At 38.6% G+C, this 16,868-nt stretch overlaps 2 protein-coding genes across 3 annotated transcripts in view; both read left to right on the forward strand.

Moving 5' to 3' along the window:
- The window catches only part of pycr3 (pyrroline-5-carboxylate reductase 3), a 540,655-nt gene that overhangs the window by 460,511 nt on the left and 63,276 nt on the right, over positions 1–16,868 (forward strand). The window lies entirely within an intron of this gene.
- Positions 1–16,868, forward strand: part of slc22a23b (solute carrier family 22 member 23b) — a 40,460-nt gene that overhangs the window by 15,018 nt on the left and 8,574 nt on the right. For both annotated transcript variants that reach the window (XR_015518946.1, XM_087298831.1), the window contains exons 3-5: positions 1,021–1,175; positions 5,493–5,661; positions 12,009–12,136. Coding sequence is in view for 1 of the 2 variants with exons in the window: in XM_087298831.1 (XP_087154957.1) it covers positions 1,021–1,175; positions 5,493–5,661; positions 12,009–12,136 (452 nt within the window). In the remaining variant the exon portion in view is untranslated. The remainder of the gene's footprint in view (positions 1–1,020; positions 1,176–5,492; positions 5,662–12,008; positions 12,137–16,868) is intronic.

The raw sequence follows: 16,868 nt of genomic DNA on the forward strand, positions 1-16,868 counted from the left end.
ACATGTTGTGTGTTCAGAGATGCTCTTCTGCAGAGCTCGGTTGTAGCGAGTGCTTATTTGAGTTACTGTTGCCTTTCTATCAGCTGGAACCAGTCTGGCCATTCTCCTCTGACCTCTGGCAACAACAAGGCATTTGCGACTGCCGCTCACTGGATATTTCCTCTTTGTCGGAGCATTCTCTGTAAACCCTTGAGATGGTTGTGCGTGAAAATCCTAGTAGATCAGCAGTTTCTGAAATACTTAGAGCAGCCCGTCTGGCAGCAACAACCATGCCACGTTCAAAGTCTCTTAAAACCCCTTTCTTCTCCATTCTGATGCTCACTTTAAACTGCAGCAGATCGTCCTGACCATGTCTACATGCCTAAATGCATTGGGCTGCTGCCATGTGATTGATTATAAATTTGCCAACGAGCAGTTAGGCAGGTGTACCTAATAAAGTGGCCGGTGAGTGTATGTGTGTTTACAGTACTCAGCATAATTGAGTACAGCCTATTTCATAAAAATGAACATGTTTCTCTGTTTCTCAGTGAATATTGGCAGTGTATTTTGGTGCATTTAAACAGAACAGATTCATTAAACAGATATATTTATTAACATAATATTTTAGTCACCAAACATATTTAGAAATTGAAAGATAATACAATTAAATTCAAGCAAAACATTGCAAAAAAATGACAACCTACAAAATTTCAACTCTATTTTTAAATTTTTTTTGCCTCTCTTGATTTTCCCTCTTTGTCAAATTTGTATTTAATAATTTTTTATGACAAATAAATTTGGCTGTGCTAGTTTTTGCAGCGTTATCATAAGTTATTTTATCAGATAAGCTCCAGATTTGGCTTCAGTAGTGACTAATGTAATGCATATGCACAAATATAATATTGTAGAACTGCCTATAAAAATATGAGTTTGAAAGAGAGATTTGTGAGGGGTGTACTTATGTATGCTGAGCACTGTACATATGTGTGTCTGTATGTATGTACATGTATGTTCTGACCTTCTGTCTTTTTCCCTGCGCAGGCTGGGTCGTATCCCGGTGCTGCTGGTCTCAGTGTTGTCAGTGCTGGTGTTTGGTCTGGCTGTGGCGTTCTCGGTGGACATGTCCATGTTCAGCACGCTACGCTTCTTTGAGGGATTCTGCCTGGCTGCTGTCAGACTGACGCTTTATGTCCTCAGTAAGTCTACAACCTAAAAAAATAAAATGAATATATATATATATATATATATAATTCAGTCAGTTTTAATTAGTTTTAGAGGCAGATTTACTACATTTTGTTAGTTTCTATATTTTGAAAATATCTAGTTTTAGTTTAGTTTTTATTAGTTTCAGTTTTTTTCTAAATGAGGATATTTGTTAGGTGCAAGATTCAAAATCAACAGGATAAATATTGGATAATTAAAACTCAGTCATACATTTTTTGAATCGTGTATTCAGAGGACACTATCATCTACCACAACCATCTACCCATCCTCAAACTCAAATACAGCAGCCTACAGGACAGCAGCCTGAAGTACAATATGTGTGCAAGACTGCTCTGAGGTTAGACACACAGTAGTGATGGGAAGTTCAGATCTTTAACGCGGATGTTTGGACTCAACATTATGTAGTCAGCAATAGTCATTTCAGTCAGTTAAAACATCAGCATGATCTGAAAAATGTCTTACAGTAAAGTTTTGCAACCCAACTGAATCATGATTCACTTATTACGACTTTCTGTTATGAACTAAACTTACGTTGTTCACCAGATCCTCTCATTTAAGCCCTCGGTTTACCCGCGCTGCAGTTGTTTAAGTTTAGTTCAGTCACAGCAGGCTGCACTGTTTGTGTTTGGTTTACTGAATCACGCATGCGCAGTATCATCTGTTCACCGCCTCTCAGTGTAATGTTACTGTTCTAATAACTGCATGAGAGTATATATTGGATTATTTAGAGTCAGAGGGGGTATTAGACTTGTTATAAAGTAAGTAGTTTGTGGATGAGTGCTTACTGGAGATGCGAATCGTTTCAAAAAATTCAGTTCGATTTGGTGAACTAATTCAACTGGTTCACTTAGAAGATCCGGTTAAAAAGATTTGTTTGCGATCGCAATACAGAAAACCCAATATCGGGCACAAATGTGTTAAAGTAATAGTTTAAAGTGTCTGTATTTAATGCTGTCGCCGTGCTGCTGTCATGTCCACTCGTTGCTTTTGTCGCGGGAGCAACAGCGAGGACTGACTGGAGGAGAACCGGCTTGATCTGGCCAATGGCTCTGAGGTGCCGCACGGGTTAAACACCTGCAGTGCTGAGTAAATAGATTTACTTCTAAATGGTTTACAGTAATATTATGTATTAAATACATTTACAAATACGAAAACGAAGGGCGTTTTTGCTATAAGTTTAGTTTCAGTTAGTTTTGTATGTACACAATACAGTTTCAGTTAGTTCTAGTGTTAAAAAAACTCTCGTTTATATTTTTATTTCAGTTAATCATTTATTTCAGTTTTCGTTTGTTTTCGTTAACTATAATAACCTTAATATAAATACAGATGAAGTCTGAATTATTAGCCCCCTGTTTATTTTTTCCCCAATTTCTGTTTATTGGAGAGCAGATTTCTTCAACACATTAATACCATATACCAGTGTTAATAACTCATCTCTAATAGCTGATTGATTTTATCTTTGTCATGATGACAGTAAATAATATTAGACTAGATATTCTTCAAGACACTTCTATACAGCTTAAAGTGACATTTAAAGGCTGAACTAGGGTAATTAGGGTAACTAGGCAGGTTAGGGGAATTAGGCAAGTTATTGTATGATGATGGTTTGTTCTGTAGACTGTCAAAAACAATATAGCTTAAAGGGGCTAATAATATTGACTTTAAATAGTTTTTAAAAAATTAAGAATTGCTTTTATTCTGGCCGAAATAAAACAAATAAGACTTTCTCCAGAAGAAAAAATATTATCAGACATACTGTGAACATTTCCTGACTGTTAAACATCATTTGGGAAATATAAAAAAAAAAAAAAATTTAAATAATAAAAGGGGGGCGAATAATTCTGACTTCAGCTGTACATAAAAATGCAATGCTATATTTAAATTATAAATAATATATTAAAATATGCTTGGAATTCGGTGGGAACCACAGTTAAGGACACACGTTAACTAAAAATAGGATTTATATTCTTTATATGCTGAATGCCATTAATATGCATTGATTTGCAGTGAAAAGTGTCCTGTTTAATCGAGAGTCTGCTTTAATTGATGATCTGTTTAATTCTCTGCGCTTCACAAAGTGCCTTTCTGATGAGCCCACATTAAGTGCTGCTGATTAAGTGGCTTTTCAGAGGTGTGTGTGCGCGCGCGTGTGTGTGTTTAATCAGCTGAGTTTATTCATTTGCCTTAATGGAGCCACTTTCTGCTTGGCTCACATGATGTCTGAAGCTTTACAGCGCTCACTTTTATTTATAATGGACATTAAAATGATTTATGAGTGAGAGACTTTAATATATACAGTTGAAGTCAGAATTATTAGCCAGCCTGTATATTTTTCCCCCAATTTCTGTTTAATGAAGAGAAGATTTTAATTAAACACATTTCTAATCATAATAGTTTTAATAACTCATCTCTAATAACTGATTTATTTTATCTTTGCCATGATGACAGGGAATAATATTAGACTAGACATTCTTCAAGACACTAGTATTCAGCTTAAAGTGGCATTTAAAGGCTTCACTAGGGTAATTATGGTAAAGTTAGGGTAATTAGGCAAGCTATTGTATAACAGTGGTTTGTTCTGTAGACCCATGGTTCCCAAAGTGGAGGTCAGGAGACAATAAGGAGTGGTGAAAAATCTAATTCATTTCATTCACAAGAGGGCGACATATTATAGATAATTAAAAATAAACCAATTTTGCTACTTAAAATAAATATGAACTGAAAACAATAATTAAATTAAAAACTCTAAACTAGTTTCATTTTTTATTTGTTAATTATTTTCAAATTTCAATTAGTGTAACCCTAAAAAATAAACTATTAAGAAATATGTAAAGGTGAGGTGAAGTTTAAACATTTGAGGTGGTTAACATGTAACATTGTAATTAAAAAACCTTATGTTTTATATAATATAATGCATTTTTATCATTAAAATGTTTATTTATTAAAATGGCACATTTCTAATATTTATTAATTTTAATATTATATTGTGCTGTTTTAATAAATAAACATTTTAATGATAAAAATGCGTTATATTATATAAAACATAAGGTTTTTTAATTACAATGTTACATGTTAACCACCTCAAATGTTTTCTAAATTCTATTTAGAAATTATATTTTTAAATAGTTTCTTTTTTTAAGGTTAGACTAATTGAAAATTAAAAATATTTTTCACAAAACTTTAAAATAATACATTTAAGTATTTAAATATTAATATTTAATTTATATAATAAATATTAACATTTTTAAAATATTTTTTTAACCTTCACTACAAACTGGTGTGAAAAAAATATTTAAAAATGTAAAACAAAATAAAAAAACTGAATGGACAACATTAAAAAACATCACTAAAACAGCGTAATTGTTGTTATATTATTGATATCATATTAAATATTACACATTACATTAATTAAAATCACTAATGAAATCAAAAATACTAGCAGGACTTTAACTTCCACTCTTTTAAAATAAAATAAAAATAATTAATTTATTCTTATAGTAAATAGTACATATTTAAAATCAATCAAGCCTTTATTCAATCAATCAAAAAAATCACTATTGAAGTGAAAAATGTCAAACATTAGCAGGATTTTAGCTTTCATAAAAGAATAAAATACTCATTTGTTCTGACATTTGTCAATTCAGTCACTACAAATCAGGTGTGAAAACACATCTAATATTCACTTTCTTTTCTAAACTCCATTTTCAGTTTTGGTTCAGAGAGCTGTTGATTTTAACACAAAGAGTAATCGGCATCTCTCCTTTCTATAATATCCGCTTGCGGCATGACAAATTAATCTGCTGGGAGATCATTTATAGTAAACACAATGAGTGTATTTCTGCACACACACACACACACACACACACACACACACACACACACACACACACACACACACACACACACACTATAATCTACTGTTTTATTCCCCGCTGAACTCCATATGAAAGCCAGAAACTCTTCAGCACAGGCCTGTCTAAAGGGTTAATGCTGACAACTGATGATCAACAATAAAAAATGACACACTGTCCCTCTTAATCCCAACAGGGAAAACCAGCAACAATCAGTAATGCATGATTATCTGCTGTCATGGCTTTCCAATCAATAAATGTGATTATAATGGAAGTCAATGGGGCAAAAACAGAACCAAAGGGGAGTCAATCTGAACAATACGCAAGGGTTCAAATTCCAATATGTGCATGAAAACAGGTGTTTGGAAACATGGCTACTGTCATATATAGTGTATTGTTTTGTTTGTTCTGATCTCTCCACATCTCTCCGTCTCTCAGGGATCGAGTTGTGCTTGCCTAAATGGCGTTTCTCCATGACTATGATCGCCAGTCTGATCATGGTCGGCGGGCAGCTGCTGATGCCCGGTTTGGCGGCGCTGTGTCGTGACTGGCAGATTCTGCAGATTGTGATCATCGCCCCGTTTGTGCTCATGTTGCCGTATGTGTGGTAAGACGCTCAGTAAACGCATATAAACGCTGCTTGAGAGGATTCAATTCAGGTTCATTAGTACAGCGCTTTTCACAATAGTTATTGAGTCAAAGCTGCATTAAACGTGCACATTATTACATTACAATCCAAATCAGAAACGTTACGGTTATTAGTTACCATGACTTTATTAGTTATTAATAACTTTAACTGTTAGAAGCTACTAGTAACTAATAAATTAGTTAAAGTTATTATAAATAAGCATAGTTAATCTGCAACTAGGTTTGTAACAATATACCGGTATGACGGTTTACCACGATTTGAACGTGCACGATTATCAAACCATGAACAATTGCATATTAACGGTTTTAACCCTTAAAGACCGAGACAGCCGCCCGCGGCTAAAAATAAGTATTGCTCTTAAATGTTTAATAACTTTTGATCCGCTGATCCGATTCATACAATTCAAAGATTGGCATAAAGAAGATAATCTCAGCTTTCCAGTGCTGTATCACATAACATTCGGGGACTTTCAGAGGCTCCGGAATCAGTGCGGTTACGTCATCAAAATTTGACAACGCTGATTTGACAAAGAAATGCTCGTCACTGTGTCTCCGGACAAACCAGACATGATACATTGATGCATTGTCCCTCCTCCATGCCCAGATTGGTTCAAACTCGCTATATCACAACCAATAAGCATAGGTTTCGCTTTTGTTTGTGGACCAAAAACGAGCTTTTTGAACAACACAGAATGAGAGATAGGCATACATTTATGCGCGGCTAAATAAAACGCAAAAAAAAAAGTTTTGCATGAAATAATTCTCATACTAAGTACTTTTGCATGCACAGCAGCACAGAAACATGACAAAACAGTGACACAGCAAAGACGAACTGCTGCTCTTGCTGTTTTCAAAAGACGCAAATGAAGGTGCAGCTGTTTGTCTGCATTGCAGACAACCATATCCAAATCCATATCCACAGACAACCATATCCATGCTGGCACATAAAACCTAAGGATGTTCCATATTGAATCTAGTTTCGTTATGTAACTATTTATAGTATAGTAAATATTTATATCTATTTTTTACTGAGGATTTGCACCATGTTTATTTGGACTTTATTTGGACTTTGACACATTATTTATTATTTTCTTATTTTTATTTGTTCATTGTAAGTGGTGTTGTTTATAGTAACTGAAAATATATTATTTGGAAAAAGTCAAATTTGCTTCACTGTTCTATTATTTTGTAACATTTGTAACATACCGTATACCGCGAAACCGTCAAACCGTGGTATTGTTTTAGACGATTATCATACCGTAAAAAATTCATACCGTTACAACCCTATATACAACCCCCAATCAGAAAAAGTTGGGACAGTATTGAAAATGCAAAAAAATCACTACTTTCTGTTTTATTAGAGTTTTCCATGCTGTCCCATCCATTCAGCCAATCGGTTCTAGTGGGAGCACGTTTAGCTTAGCTTAGCATAGATCATTGAATCAGATTAGACCATTAGCATCTCGCTCAAAACTGACCAAGGAGTTTAGATATTTTTTGTATTCAAAGCTCGAGTCTTCTGTTGTTACACTGTGTACTAAGACTGAGGGAAAATGAAAAGTTTCTATATTATCTATGCTGATAGGAACTAAACTCTCATTTCAGTGTAATTATCAAGGAGTTTTGCTGATGTACCATTGCTGCAGCAGCGCATTATTACCTCAAACTTGAAAACTCCCATCAATATAACCAATGTAGGAAGTTAGTTAGCTGTGGGCTATTTTCAGGCAGTGTGTAATATTGTGTTGCTGCAGGCATGGTATGACAGTAAAGTTATTGAAGCTGGTCCTTTTTGAGCAAGATCTAATGGTCCAATCTGATTCAATGATCTATGCTAAGCTAAGCTAAAAGTGCTCCCGCCAGACCCGTAGATTGGCTGAATGGATTCAAAGATGTTAAAAGCGTGAAATGTGCCTATTTCCAAAAAAGTGGAGTCTTTAAAGAGGACATTTCATCCAGAAATGAATATTCTGTCATCATCTTCTCATCCTCAATTAGTTTCTGTTGAACACAAAGGAAGATTTACTGAAGATTGCTGGAAAAAACAGCCATTGACCTCCCTGGTATTTTTTGTTTCTACTTTGATGTCAGTAGCTATGTTTCCATTCACCTATTTTGCAAATGCGCATAAAAAAACGGTTGATGGAAACGCCATGATGCGCATAAATGCTTAAAATGTGTGTGAATGGATAAAACGTCAGGCTGAGCACATTATAAAACATCTGGGGCCTCATGTATCAACGCTGCGTACGCACAAAAACTTTGCGTACGCCAGGTTTCACGCTCAGAATCGCTCACGTTTGGATTTACTAACAATGAACTGAACGTGGGAATGTGCGCAGCTCCACGGCAGCTTTCTGGCTGGCGTACGCACATTTTTTGTTCGTGTCTGTTTTATTTCCATTGGCGACTCCTAGAGGCAGTTGTGTTAAATTCCTCTCTACAAAGTGTCTGAGCCTTGCAATGGCAGCTGTATGAGACGGGTTCATCTAGCAGGTATATAAGATTTCCATACCATACAGTTGACCAGCCAAACATTAAAGCACAATTTGCAGCGGTCGCCTGTTTTCCCAATGTAATCTGAGCGATCTACTGCACACACATTGCTATAAAGACACTATCTGAAGATGAACTTGCATACGTGAATCAGAAACATTTCCATTCAATAAATGTGCAAATAAAATATGATGCACAGACTTATTAATCATTCCTACTGGTCTTTCTAGTGATAAATAGTTGGCAAAATCTGATATGTAGCTGGGGAAAAAAGAAGAAAGAGTTCATCAGACGCTGGATTTAAACCGAGTTCATGCTCGAACGTGTCAAAACATGTTGACATGCGTCTTACGAGCTGCGCCACTGAGACTGTTAAGGGTGCTGCAACATTTTACACCTATAAATTACACTATTTCTTTTTTAATTCACTCAGTGCGATGTTCAGACTCAACTGTGTTGGGTCAGTGCGATCACTCAGTGCGATGTTTAACCGCATCAGTTAAACTCTCCCACTCTATTTTTTTCTTTTGTTGTTTATTCCGGAGAACAAACTTGCAAATAACACAGTTTTTCTCCGTCTACCTCCGAATCAGCACCAACAAATTAACTTTCTGTTCAAAGTTTCTCTTCTTGCTTGCTTTTTCCGTTGCTTTTTCGTTGGGTTTTTCCAAAGTAGAGTCATTAGCATATTCATACGGGGGAGGAGGCAGGGAGGGGTTTTGTGCTCGTGCATGTTGCGCTCAGTTTCACGTTCATTCAGATGTACAAAAGAATATGCGTGAGATTCGGCGTACGCAGTGTTTCATACACATTTACAGCTTTGTCCGTACGCAATGTTTTAGTGTGATTTCCACGCAAGTCTTCGTACATGAGGCCCCTGAAATGTTGTTAAGGTCATTATAAAACACCTTACCGTTTCAGTATTATTGTTATTATAACATTAATGACCTCCAGAATCAAGAGCGCCTGTGCTCCGCGTCTGATACCTTTAAACGCCACCGCGTGCTCACTGCATGTCAGGATTGTCTTCTGAGGCGCATTCATTTAGAAAATATTGATGCAGCTTCCCCTACTGCAGCAAATGCAGTTTTTACTGTTGATATTTGGCGCCAGTTAATCAGAAAGTGACTATTTTGTTCGCTTTGACTCGTTGGATGGAAACGCTGCTTCATTCGCACAACTTTTATGCGATAATCCAGTTTTGCACATAAAGTTTATTCGCATTTTGTATGGAAACATAGCTAATGGCTGCTTTTTAAAAGCATTCTTCAATATATCTTGTTTTAGGTTCAACAGTTTGAGGAAATGTTTATTTTTGGGCAAACTGGCCCTTTTTTCAAGATTTATTTACTTGAGAATCAAAATGACTCATTTTTGACAACGTTTCACAACATTTTCAGACTGGTGGAAAGACGATCTCTAAAATACTGTTTCATTCCTATCAATAATGTCAAAATCTACAGTTTAATTCATATCTATATTCTGAGTACACTGAATTGTACAGTTTTATTCTTCATTTTCATTATAATTGTAAGCTGTTTTCCCCTTATTCCCATTTATATTCTGTATTTGAAGAGTTCAGACGTAAAAGCCGCTAAACGCTACTTCCAATGAGATAATGAGACTGAGTGAATGCTTTAGGCACATATTACACCATCAACAAATAGATTTGCTTCAAATCATCCAAATCTCAGTGTCAGCACATTCAGAAATAACAGTTTGTTTGCAAAAGCCGCTAAACGCCACTTGCCTTTGACAGCAAAAGCCGCTATATTCTGAGAACCAATCAGAAGAGCGAATCGAATCAAATGTGTTCAATGTAGCCAGGGGTGCTGTAGGCAAGTTTCAGGTGAGTAAAGTCTAAGAAGGAAAACGATAGTAATTTTATTTTTTTTTTTTGTAGTACAGTTAGCGCTGGAGCCAGAGAGGCAATTGCAGATTAGGAAGGAAAGTGGAGACTAAATAGTTGAGTTTTTAGTGGTTTCTTGAAGACAGCGAGTGACTCTGCTGTTCTGATGCAGTTAGGGAGTTCATTCCACCAACTGGACAGATTGAATGCGAGAGTTCGGGAAAGTGATTTCTTCCCTCTTTGGGATGGAACCACGAGGCAACGTTCATTCACAGAACGCAAGTTTCTGGAGGGCACATACATCTGCAGAAGTGAGAGCAGATAAGAAGGAGCAAAGCCAGAAGTCGCTTTGTAAGCAAACATCAGAGCTTTGAATTTGATGCGAGAGGCAACTGGCAGCCAGTGCAAACGGATGAGCAGCGGAGTGACATGTGCTCTTTTAGGTTCATTAAAGACCACTCGTGCTGCTGCGTTCTGAAGCAGATGAAGAGGCTTGATAGAGTTAGCTGGAAGCCCGGCTAGTAGAGAGTTGCAATAGTCCAGTCTGGAGAGAACAAGAGCTTGAACAAGGAGTTGAGCTGCATGTTCAGATAGGAAGGGTCGGATCTTTCTGATGTTATAGAGTGCGAATCTGCACAATCGAGCAGTTCTAGAAATGTGGTCAGAGAAGTTTAGTTGGTCATCAATCGTTACTCCAAGGCTTTTCACCATTTTGGATGCAGTAATGGTTGCCCCGTCCATCTGGATTGAAAAGTTGTGATGTAGAGTCGGGTTGGCAGAAACTTCACTTGCGAGGTTAAGCTGAAGACGATGATGTCTCATCCAGTTTGAAATGTCTGACAGGCAGGCTGAGATGTGAGCTGGAACCGAGGGATCATCAGGGTGAAAAGAGAGGTATAGCTGGGTATCATCAGCATAGCAGTGGTAGGAGAATCCATGTTTCTGGATGACTGGGATGACTAACCAGATCATTACATATGAAATGAAACTTCTGAACCTAATCAGAGGAGCCTGATAGAAAATGCTCATTTACAAGAAAAGAGTAAAGTGGATTTTATACTCTTTAAAGTGTGAAGTTAATATATATATTCAAATTGTATGTGTATAATCTGCTTGTAGACTTGCATACCATTAGAATAATTACCATATCACAAGAACTGGATAAGTTATATAGTTACTAGATTTTGTCAGGGGTTAACCTAGGTGGAAATTGAGGTCAGGGGTTAACCTAGGTGGAATTTGTGTGACATATGTAGAAATAAGGGAAAAACAGATGACAGAGGTGGAATTTGGGGTCAAGGGTTAAACTAGGAGGGATCTTGTGTAATATATGGAAAACAAAGGAAAACAATTGTTGTCAAATTGTATTTTAAGAGGCCAGCACATTAGTGAGGCAGAATTTTTCAGACAGAGACGCTACTGGGGGTCTCCTGAAAGTTCTCCTTTGTTGTCGACAATAAAGTATATTCTTCTGATATTCATAACCTCCAGACTGAGTTTGATTTAGTAAGAGAAAAACCAAGAAAACCACCACAAGAGCTCTGATGGATTTAGAGGGTTTTGCATCTGAACTCTTCATATGCACCTTAAACTTAAGTTTCATTCCTATACTGTATATATTCTGGAATTGTCCGCCAAACATTACACTTTTATTGCCATCTACAGTATATTGTCATTACACATACCAAGCATTACACTTTCATTACTATCGCTTTTGCAATTACATACGCCAAACATTAATTTTATTCTTATCTCTATTCTGAAACCGTACGCCAAACTTTACAGGTTAATTTCAGATGAAATATGCCAAATGTTTGTTCTGTCATTTCTTTCTTAACTAAATGAATCTAGAGTTCAGCACTAGAAAACAGTGGCGACGTCCTGTTTTGTGTATGAGGGCAGGGGTCTTGCCAGATTAATGAGCTCAGCCAGTTAACGGTGTGTTTGTTTCTCTTGATCAGGATGTTTCCGGAGTCTCTGCGCTGGCTTTTGGCCACTCAACATTACCAAAGAGCCAAGAGACAAATGTACCGCATCGCCCAGAAGAACAACGTCGACACTGCGACAGACCCCAGCGGGATACTCTCAGGTGAGAGACACTGATGATGGCGATGATGATGATGATGGTAGTGAAAGTAATGAAGATGATGATGGGGGTGATGATGATGGTGGTGATGATGTTGTTGATTTTGATGATAGTTATGATGATGATGATGATTATGAGAATGAAGATGATGGTGATTTGGATGATGGTGATGAGTATAGTGAAGGTGAGGATGGCAGAGGTGATGATGATAGGTGAGGTTGATTGTAATGATGGTGTAGAGGAAGATGATGGTGATTGTGGTGAGGATGAGGATGATTTTGATGATAGTTATGATAATGATGATGGTAGTTATGGTGATGATGATAGGGATAAGGATAATGAAGTAGATGGTGATGTTGATAATGATGTGATTTTGATGATGATGGTGGTGTTGATAGTAATGATGGGGATTTTGATGGTGGTGGTGATGGTAATGATGGGGATTTTGATGGTGGTGGTGATAGTAATGACGGGGATTTTGATGGTGGTGGTGATAGTAATGATGGGGATTTTGATGGTGATTTTGATGGTGGTGGTGATGGTAATGATGGGGATTTTGATGGTGGTGGTGATGGCAATGATGGGGATTTTGATGGTGGTGGTGATGGTAATGATGGGGATTTTGATGGTGGTGGTGATAGTAATGATGGGGATTTTGATGGTGGTGGTGATAGTAATGATGGTGATTTTGATGGTGGTGGTGATAGTAATGATGGGGATTTTGGTGGTGGTGGTGATAGTAATGATGGGGACTTTGATGGTGGTGGTGATAGTAATGATGGGGATTTTGATGGTGGTGGTGATAGTAATGATGGGGATTTTGATGGTGGTGGTGATGGTAATGATGGGGATTTTGATGGTGGTGGTGATGGTAATGATGGGGATTTTGATGGTGGTGGTGATGGTGATTTTGATGGTGGTGGTGATGGTAATGATGGGGATTTTGATGGTGGTGGTGATGGTAATGATGGGGATTTTGATGGTGGTGGTGATAGTAATGATGGGGATTTTGATGGTGGTGGTGATAGTAATGATGGGGATTTTGATGGTGGTGGTGATAGTAATGATGGGGATTTTGATGGTGGTGGTGATGGTAATGATGGGGATTTTGATGGTGGTGGTGATAGTAATGATGGGGATTTTGATGGTGGTGGTGGTGGTGATGGTAATGATGGGGATTTTGATGGTGGTGGTGATGGTAATGATGGGGATTTTGATGGTGGTGGTGATAGTAATGATGGGGATTTTGATGGTGGTGGTGATGGTAATGATGGGGATTTTGATGGTGGTGGTGATGGTAATGATGGGGATTTTGATGGTGGTGGTGATAGTAATGATGGGGATTTTGATGGTGGTGGTGATGGTAATGATGGGGATTTTGATGGTGGTGGTGATAGTAATGATGGGGATTTTGATGGTGGTGGTGATGGTAATGATGGGGATTTTGATGGTGGTGGTGATGGTAATGATGGGGATTTTGATGGTGGTGGTGATAGTAATGATGGGGATTTTGATGGTGGTGGTGATGGTAATGATGGGGATTTTGATGGTGGTGGTGATGGTAATGATGGGGATTTTGATGGTGGTGGTGATAGTAATGATGGGGATTTTGATGGTGGTGGTGATGGTAATGATGGGGATTTTGATGGTGGTGGTGATAGTAATGATGGGGATTTTGATGGTGGTGGTGATAGTAATGATGGGGATTTTGATGGTGGTGGTGATAGTAATGATGGGGACTTTGATGGTGGTGGTGATAGTAATGATGGGGATTTTGATGGTGGTGGTGATAGTAATGATGGGGATTTTGATGGTGGTGGTGATGGTAATGATGGGGATTTTGATGGTGGTGGTGATGGTAATGATGGGGATTTTGATGGTGGTGGTGATGGTAATGATGGGGATTTTGATGGTGGTGGTGATGGTAATGATGGGAATTTTGATGGTGGTGGTGGTGGTGATGGTAATGATGGGGATTTTGATGGTGGTGGTGATGGTGGTGGTGATGGTAATGATGGGGATTTTGATGGTGGTGGGGGATTTTGATGGTGGTGGTGATGGTAATGATGGGGATTTTGATGGTGGTTGTGATAGTAATGATGGGGATTTTGATGGTGGTTGTGATAGTAATGATGGGGATTTTGATGGTGGTGGTGATGGTAATGATGGGGATTTTGATGGTGGTGGTGATAGTAATGATGGGGACTTTGATGGTGGTGGTGATAGTAATGATGGGGATTTTAATGGTGGTGGTGATGGTAATGATGGGGATTTTGATGGTGGTGGTGATGGTAATGATGGGGATTTTGATGGTGGTGGTGGTGGTGGTGATGGTAATGATGGGGATTTTGATGGTGGTGGTGATGGTGGTGGTGATGGTAATGATGGGGATTTTGATGGTGGTGGGGGATTTTGATGGTGGTGGTGATGGTAATGATGGGGATTTTGATGGTGGTGGTGATGGTAATGATGGGGATTTTGATGGTGGTGGTGATGGTAATGATGGGGATTTTGATGGTGGTGGTAATGGTAATGATGGGGATTTTGATGGTGGTGGTGATAGTAATGATGGGGATTTTGATGGTTATGGTGATAGTAATGATGGGGATTTTGATGGTGGTGGTGATAGTAATGATGGGGATTTTGATGGTGGTGGTGATGGTAATGATGGGGATTTTGATGGTGGTGGTAATGGTAATGATGGGGATTTTGATGGTGATGGTGATGGTAATGATGGGGATTTTGATGGTGGTGGTGATGGTAATGATGGGGATTTTGATGGTGGTGGTGATAGTAATGATGGGGATTTTGATGGTGGTGGTGATGGTAATGATGGGGATTTTGATGGTGGTGGTGATGGTAATGATGGGGATTTTGATGGTGGTGGTAATGGTAATGATGGGGATTTTGATGGTGATGGTGATGGTAATGATGGGGATTTTGATGGTGGTGGTGATGGTAATGATGGGGATTTTGATGGTGGTGGTGATAGTAATGACGGGGATTTTGATGGTGGTGGTGATGGTAATGATGGGGATTTTGATGGTGGTGGTGATAGTAATGATGGGGATTTTGATGGTGGTGGTGATGGTAATGATGGGGATTTTGATGGTGGTGGTGATGGTAATGATGGGGATTTTGATGGTGGTGGTGATGGTAATGATGGGGATTTTGATGGTGGTGGTGATAGTAATGATGGGGATTTTGATGGTGATGGTGATGGTAATGATGGGGATTTTGATGGTGGTGGTGATGGTAATGATGGGGATTTTGATGGTGGTGGTAATGGTAATGATGGGGATTTTGATGGTGATGGTGATGGTAATGATGGGGATTTTGATGGTGGTGGTGATGGTAATGATGGGGATTTTGATGGTGGTGGTGATAGTAATGACGGGGATTTTGATGGTGGTGGTGATGGTAATGATGGGGATTTTGATGGTGGTGGTGATAGTAATGATGGGGATTTTGATGGTGGTGGTGATGGTAATGATGGGGATTTTGATGGTGGTGGTAATGGTAATGATGGGGATTTTGATGGTGATGGTGATGGTAATGATGGGGATTTTGATGGTGGTGGTGATGGTAATGATGGGGATTTTGATGGTGGTGGTGATGGTAATGATGGGGATTTTGATGGTGGTGGTGATAGTAATGATGGGGATTTTGATGGTGGTGGTGATGGTAATGATGGGGATTTTGATGGTGGTGGTGATGGTAATGATGGGGATTTTGATGGTGGTGGTGATGGTAATGATGGGGATTTTGATGGTGGTGGTAATGGTAATGATGGGGATTTTGATGGTGATGGTGATGGTAATGATGGGGATTTTGATGGTGGTGGTGATGGTAATGATGGGGATTTTGATGGTGGTGGTGATAGTAATGACGGGGATTTTGATGGTGGTGGTGATGGTAATGATGGGGATTTTGATGGTGGTGGTGATAGTAATGATGGGGATTTTGATGGTGGTGGTGATGGTAATGATGGGGATTTTGATGGTGGTGGTGATGGTAATGATGGGGATTTTGATGGTGGTGGTGATGGTAATGATGGGGATTTTGATGGTGGTGGTGATAGTAATGATGGGGATTTTGATGGTGATGGTGATGGTAATGATGGGGATTTTGATGGTGGTGGTGATGGTAATGATGGGGATTTTGATGGTGGTGGTAATGGTAATGATGGGGATTTTGATGGTGATGGTGATGGTAATGATGGGGATTTTGATGGTGGTGGTGATGGTAATGATGGGGATTTTGATGGTGGTGGTGATAGTAATGACGGGGATTTTGATGGTGGTGGTGATGGTAATGATGGGGATTTTGATGGTGGTGGTGATAGTAATGATGGGGATTTTGATGGTGGTGGTGATGGTAATGATGGGGATTTTGATGGTGGTGGTGATGGTAATGATGGGGATTTTGATGGTGGTGGTGATGGTAATGATGGGGATTTTGATGGTGGTGGTGATGGTAATGATGGGGATTTTGATGGTGGTGGTAATGGTAATGATGGGGATTTTGATGGTGGTGGTGATGGTAATGATGGGGATTTTGATGGTGGTGGTGATAGTAATGATGGGGATTTTGATGGTGGTGGTGATAGTAATGATGGGGATTTTGATGGTGGTGGTGATGGTAATGATGGGGATTTTGATGGTGGTGGTGATGGTAATGATGGGGATTTTGATGGTGGTGGTGATGGTAATGATGGGGATTTTGATGGTGGTGG

The sequence above is a fragment of the Danio rerio genome, chromosome 20, assembly GCF_052040795.2.
Source record: "Danio rerio strain M-AB ecotype USA chromosome 20, GRCz13ab, whole genome shotgun sequence".
Classification (NCBI taxonomy): Eukaryota; Metazoa; Chordata; class Actinopteri; order Cypriniformes; family Danionidae; genus Danio; species Danio rerio.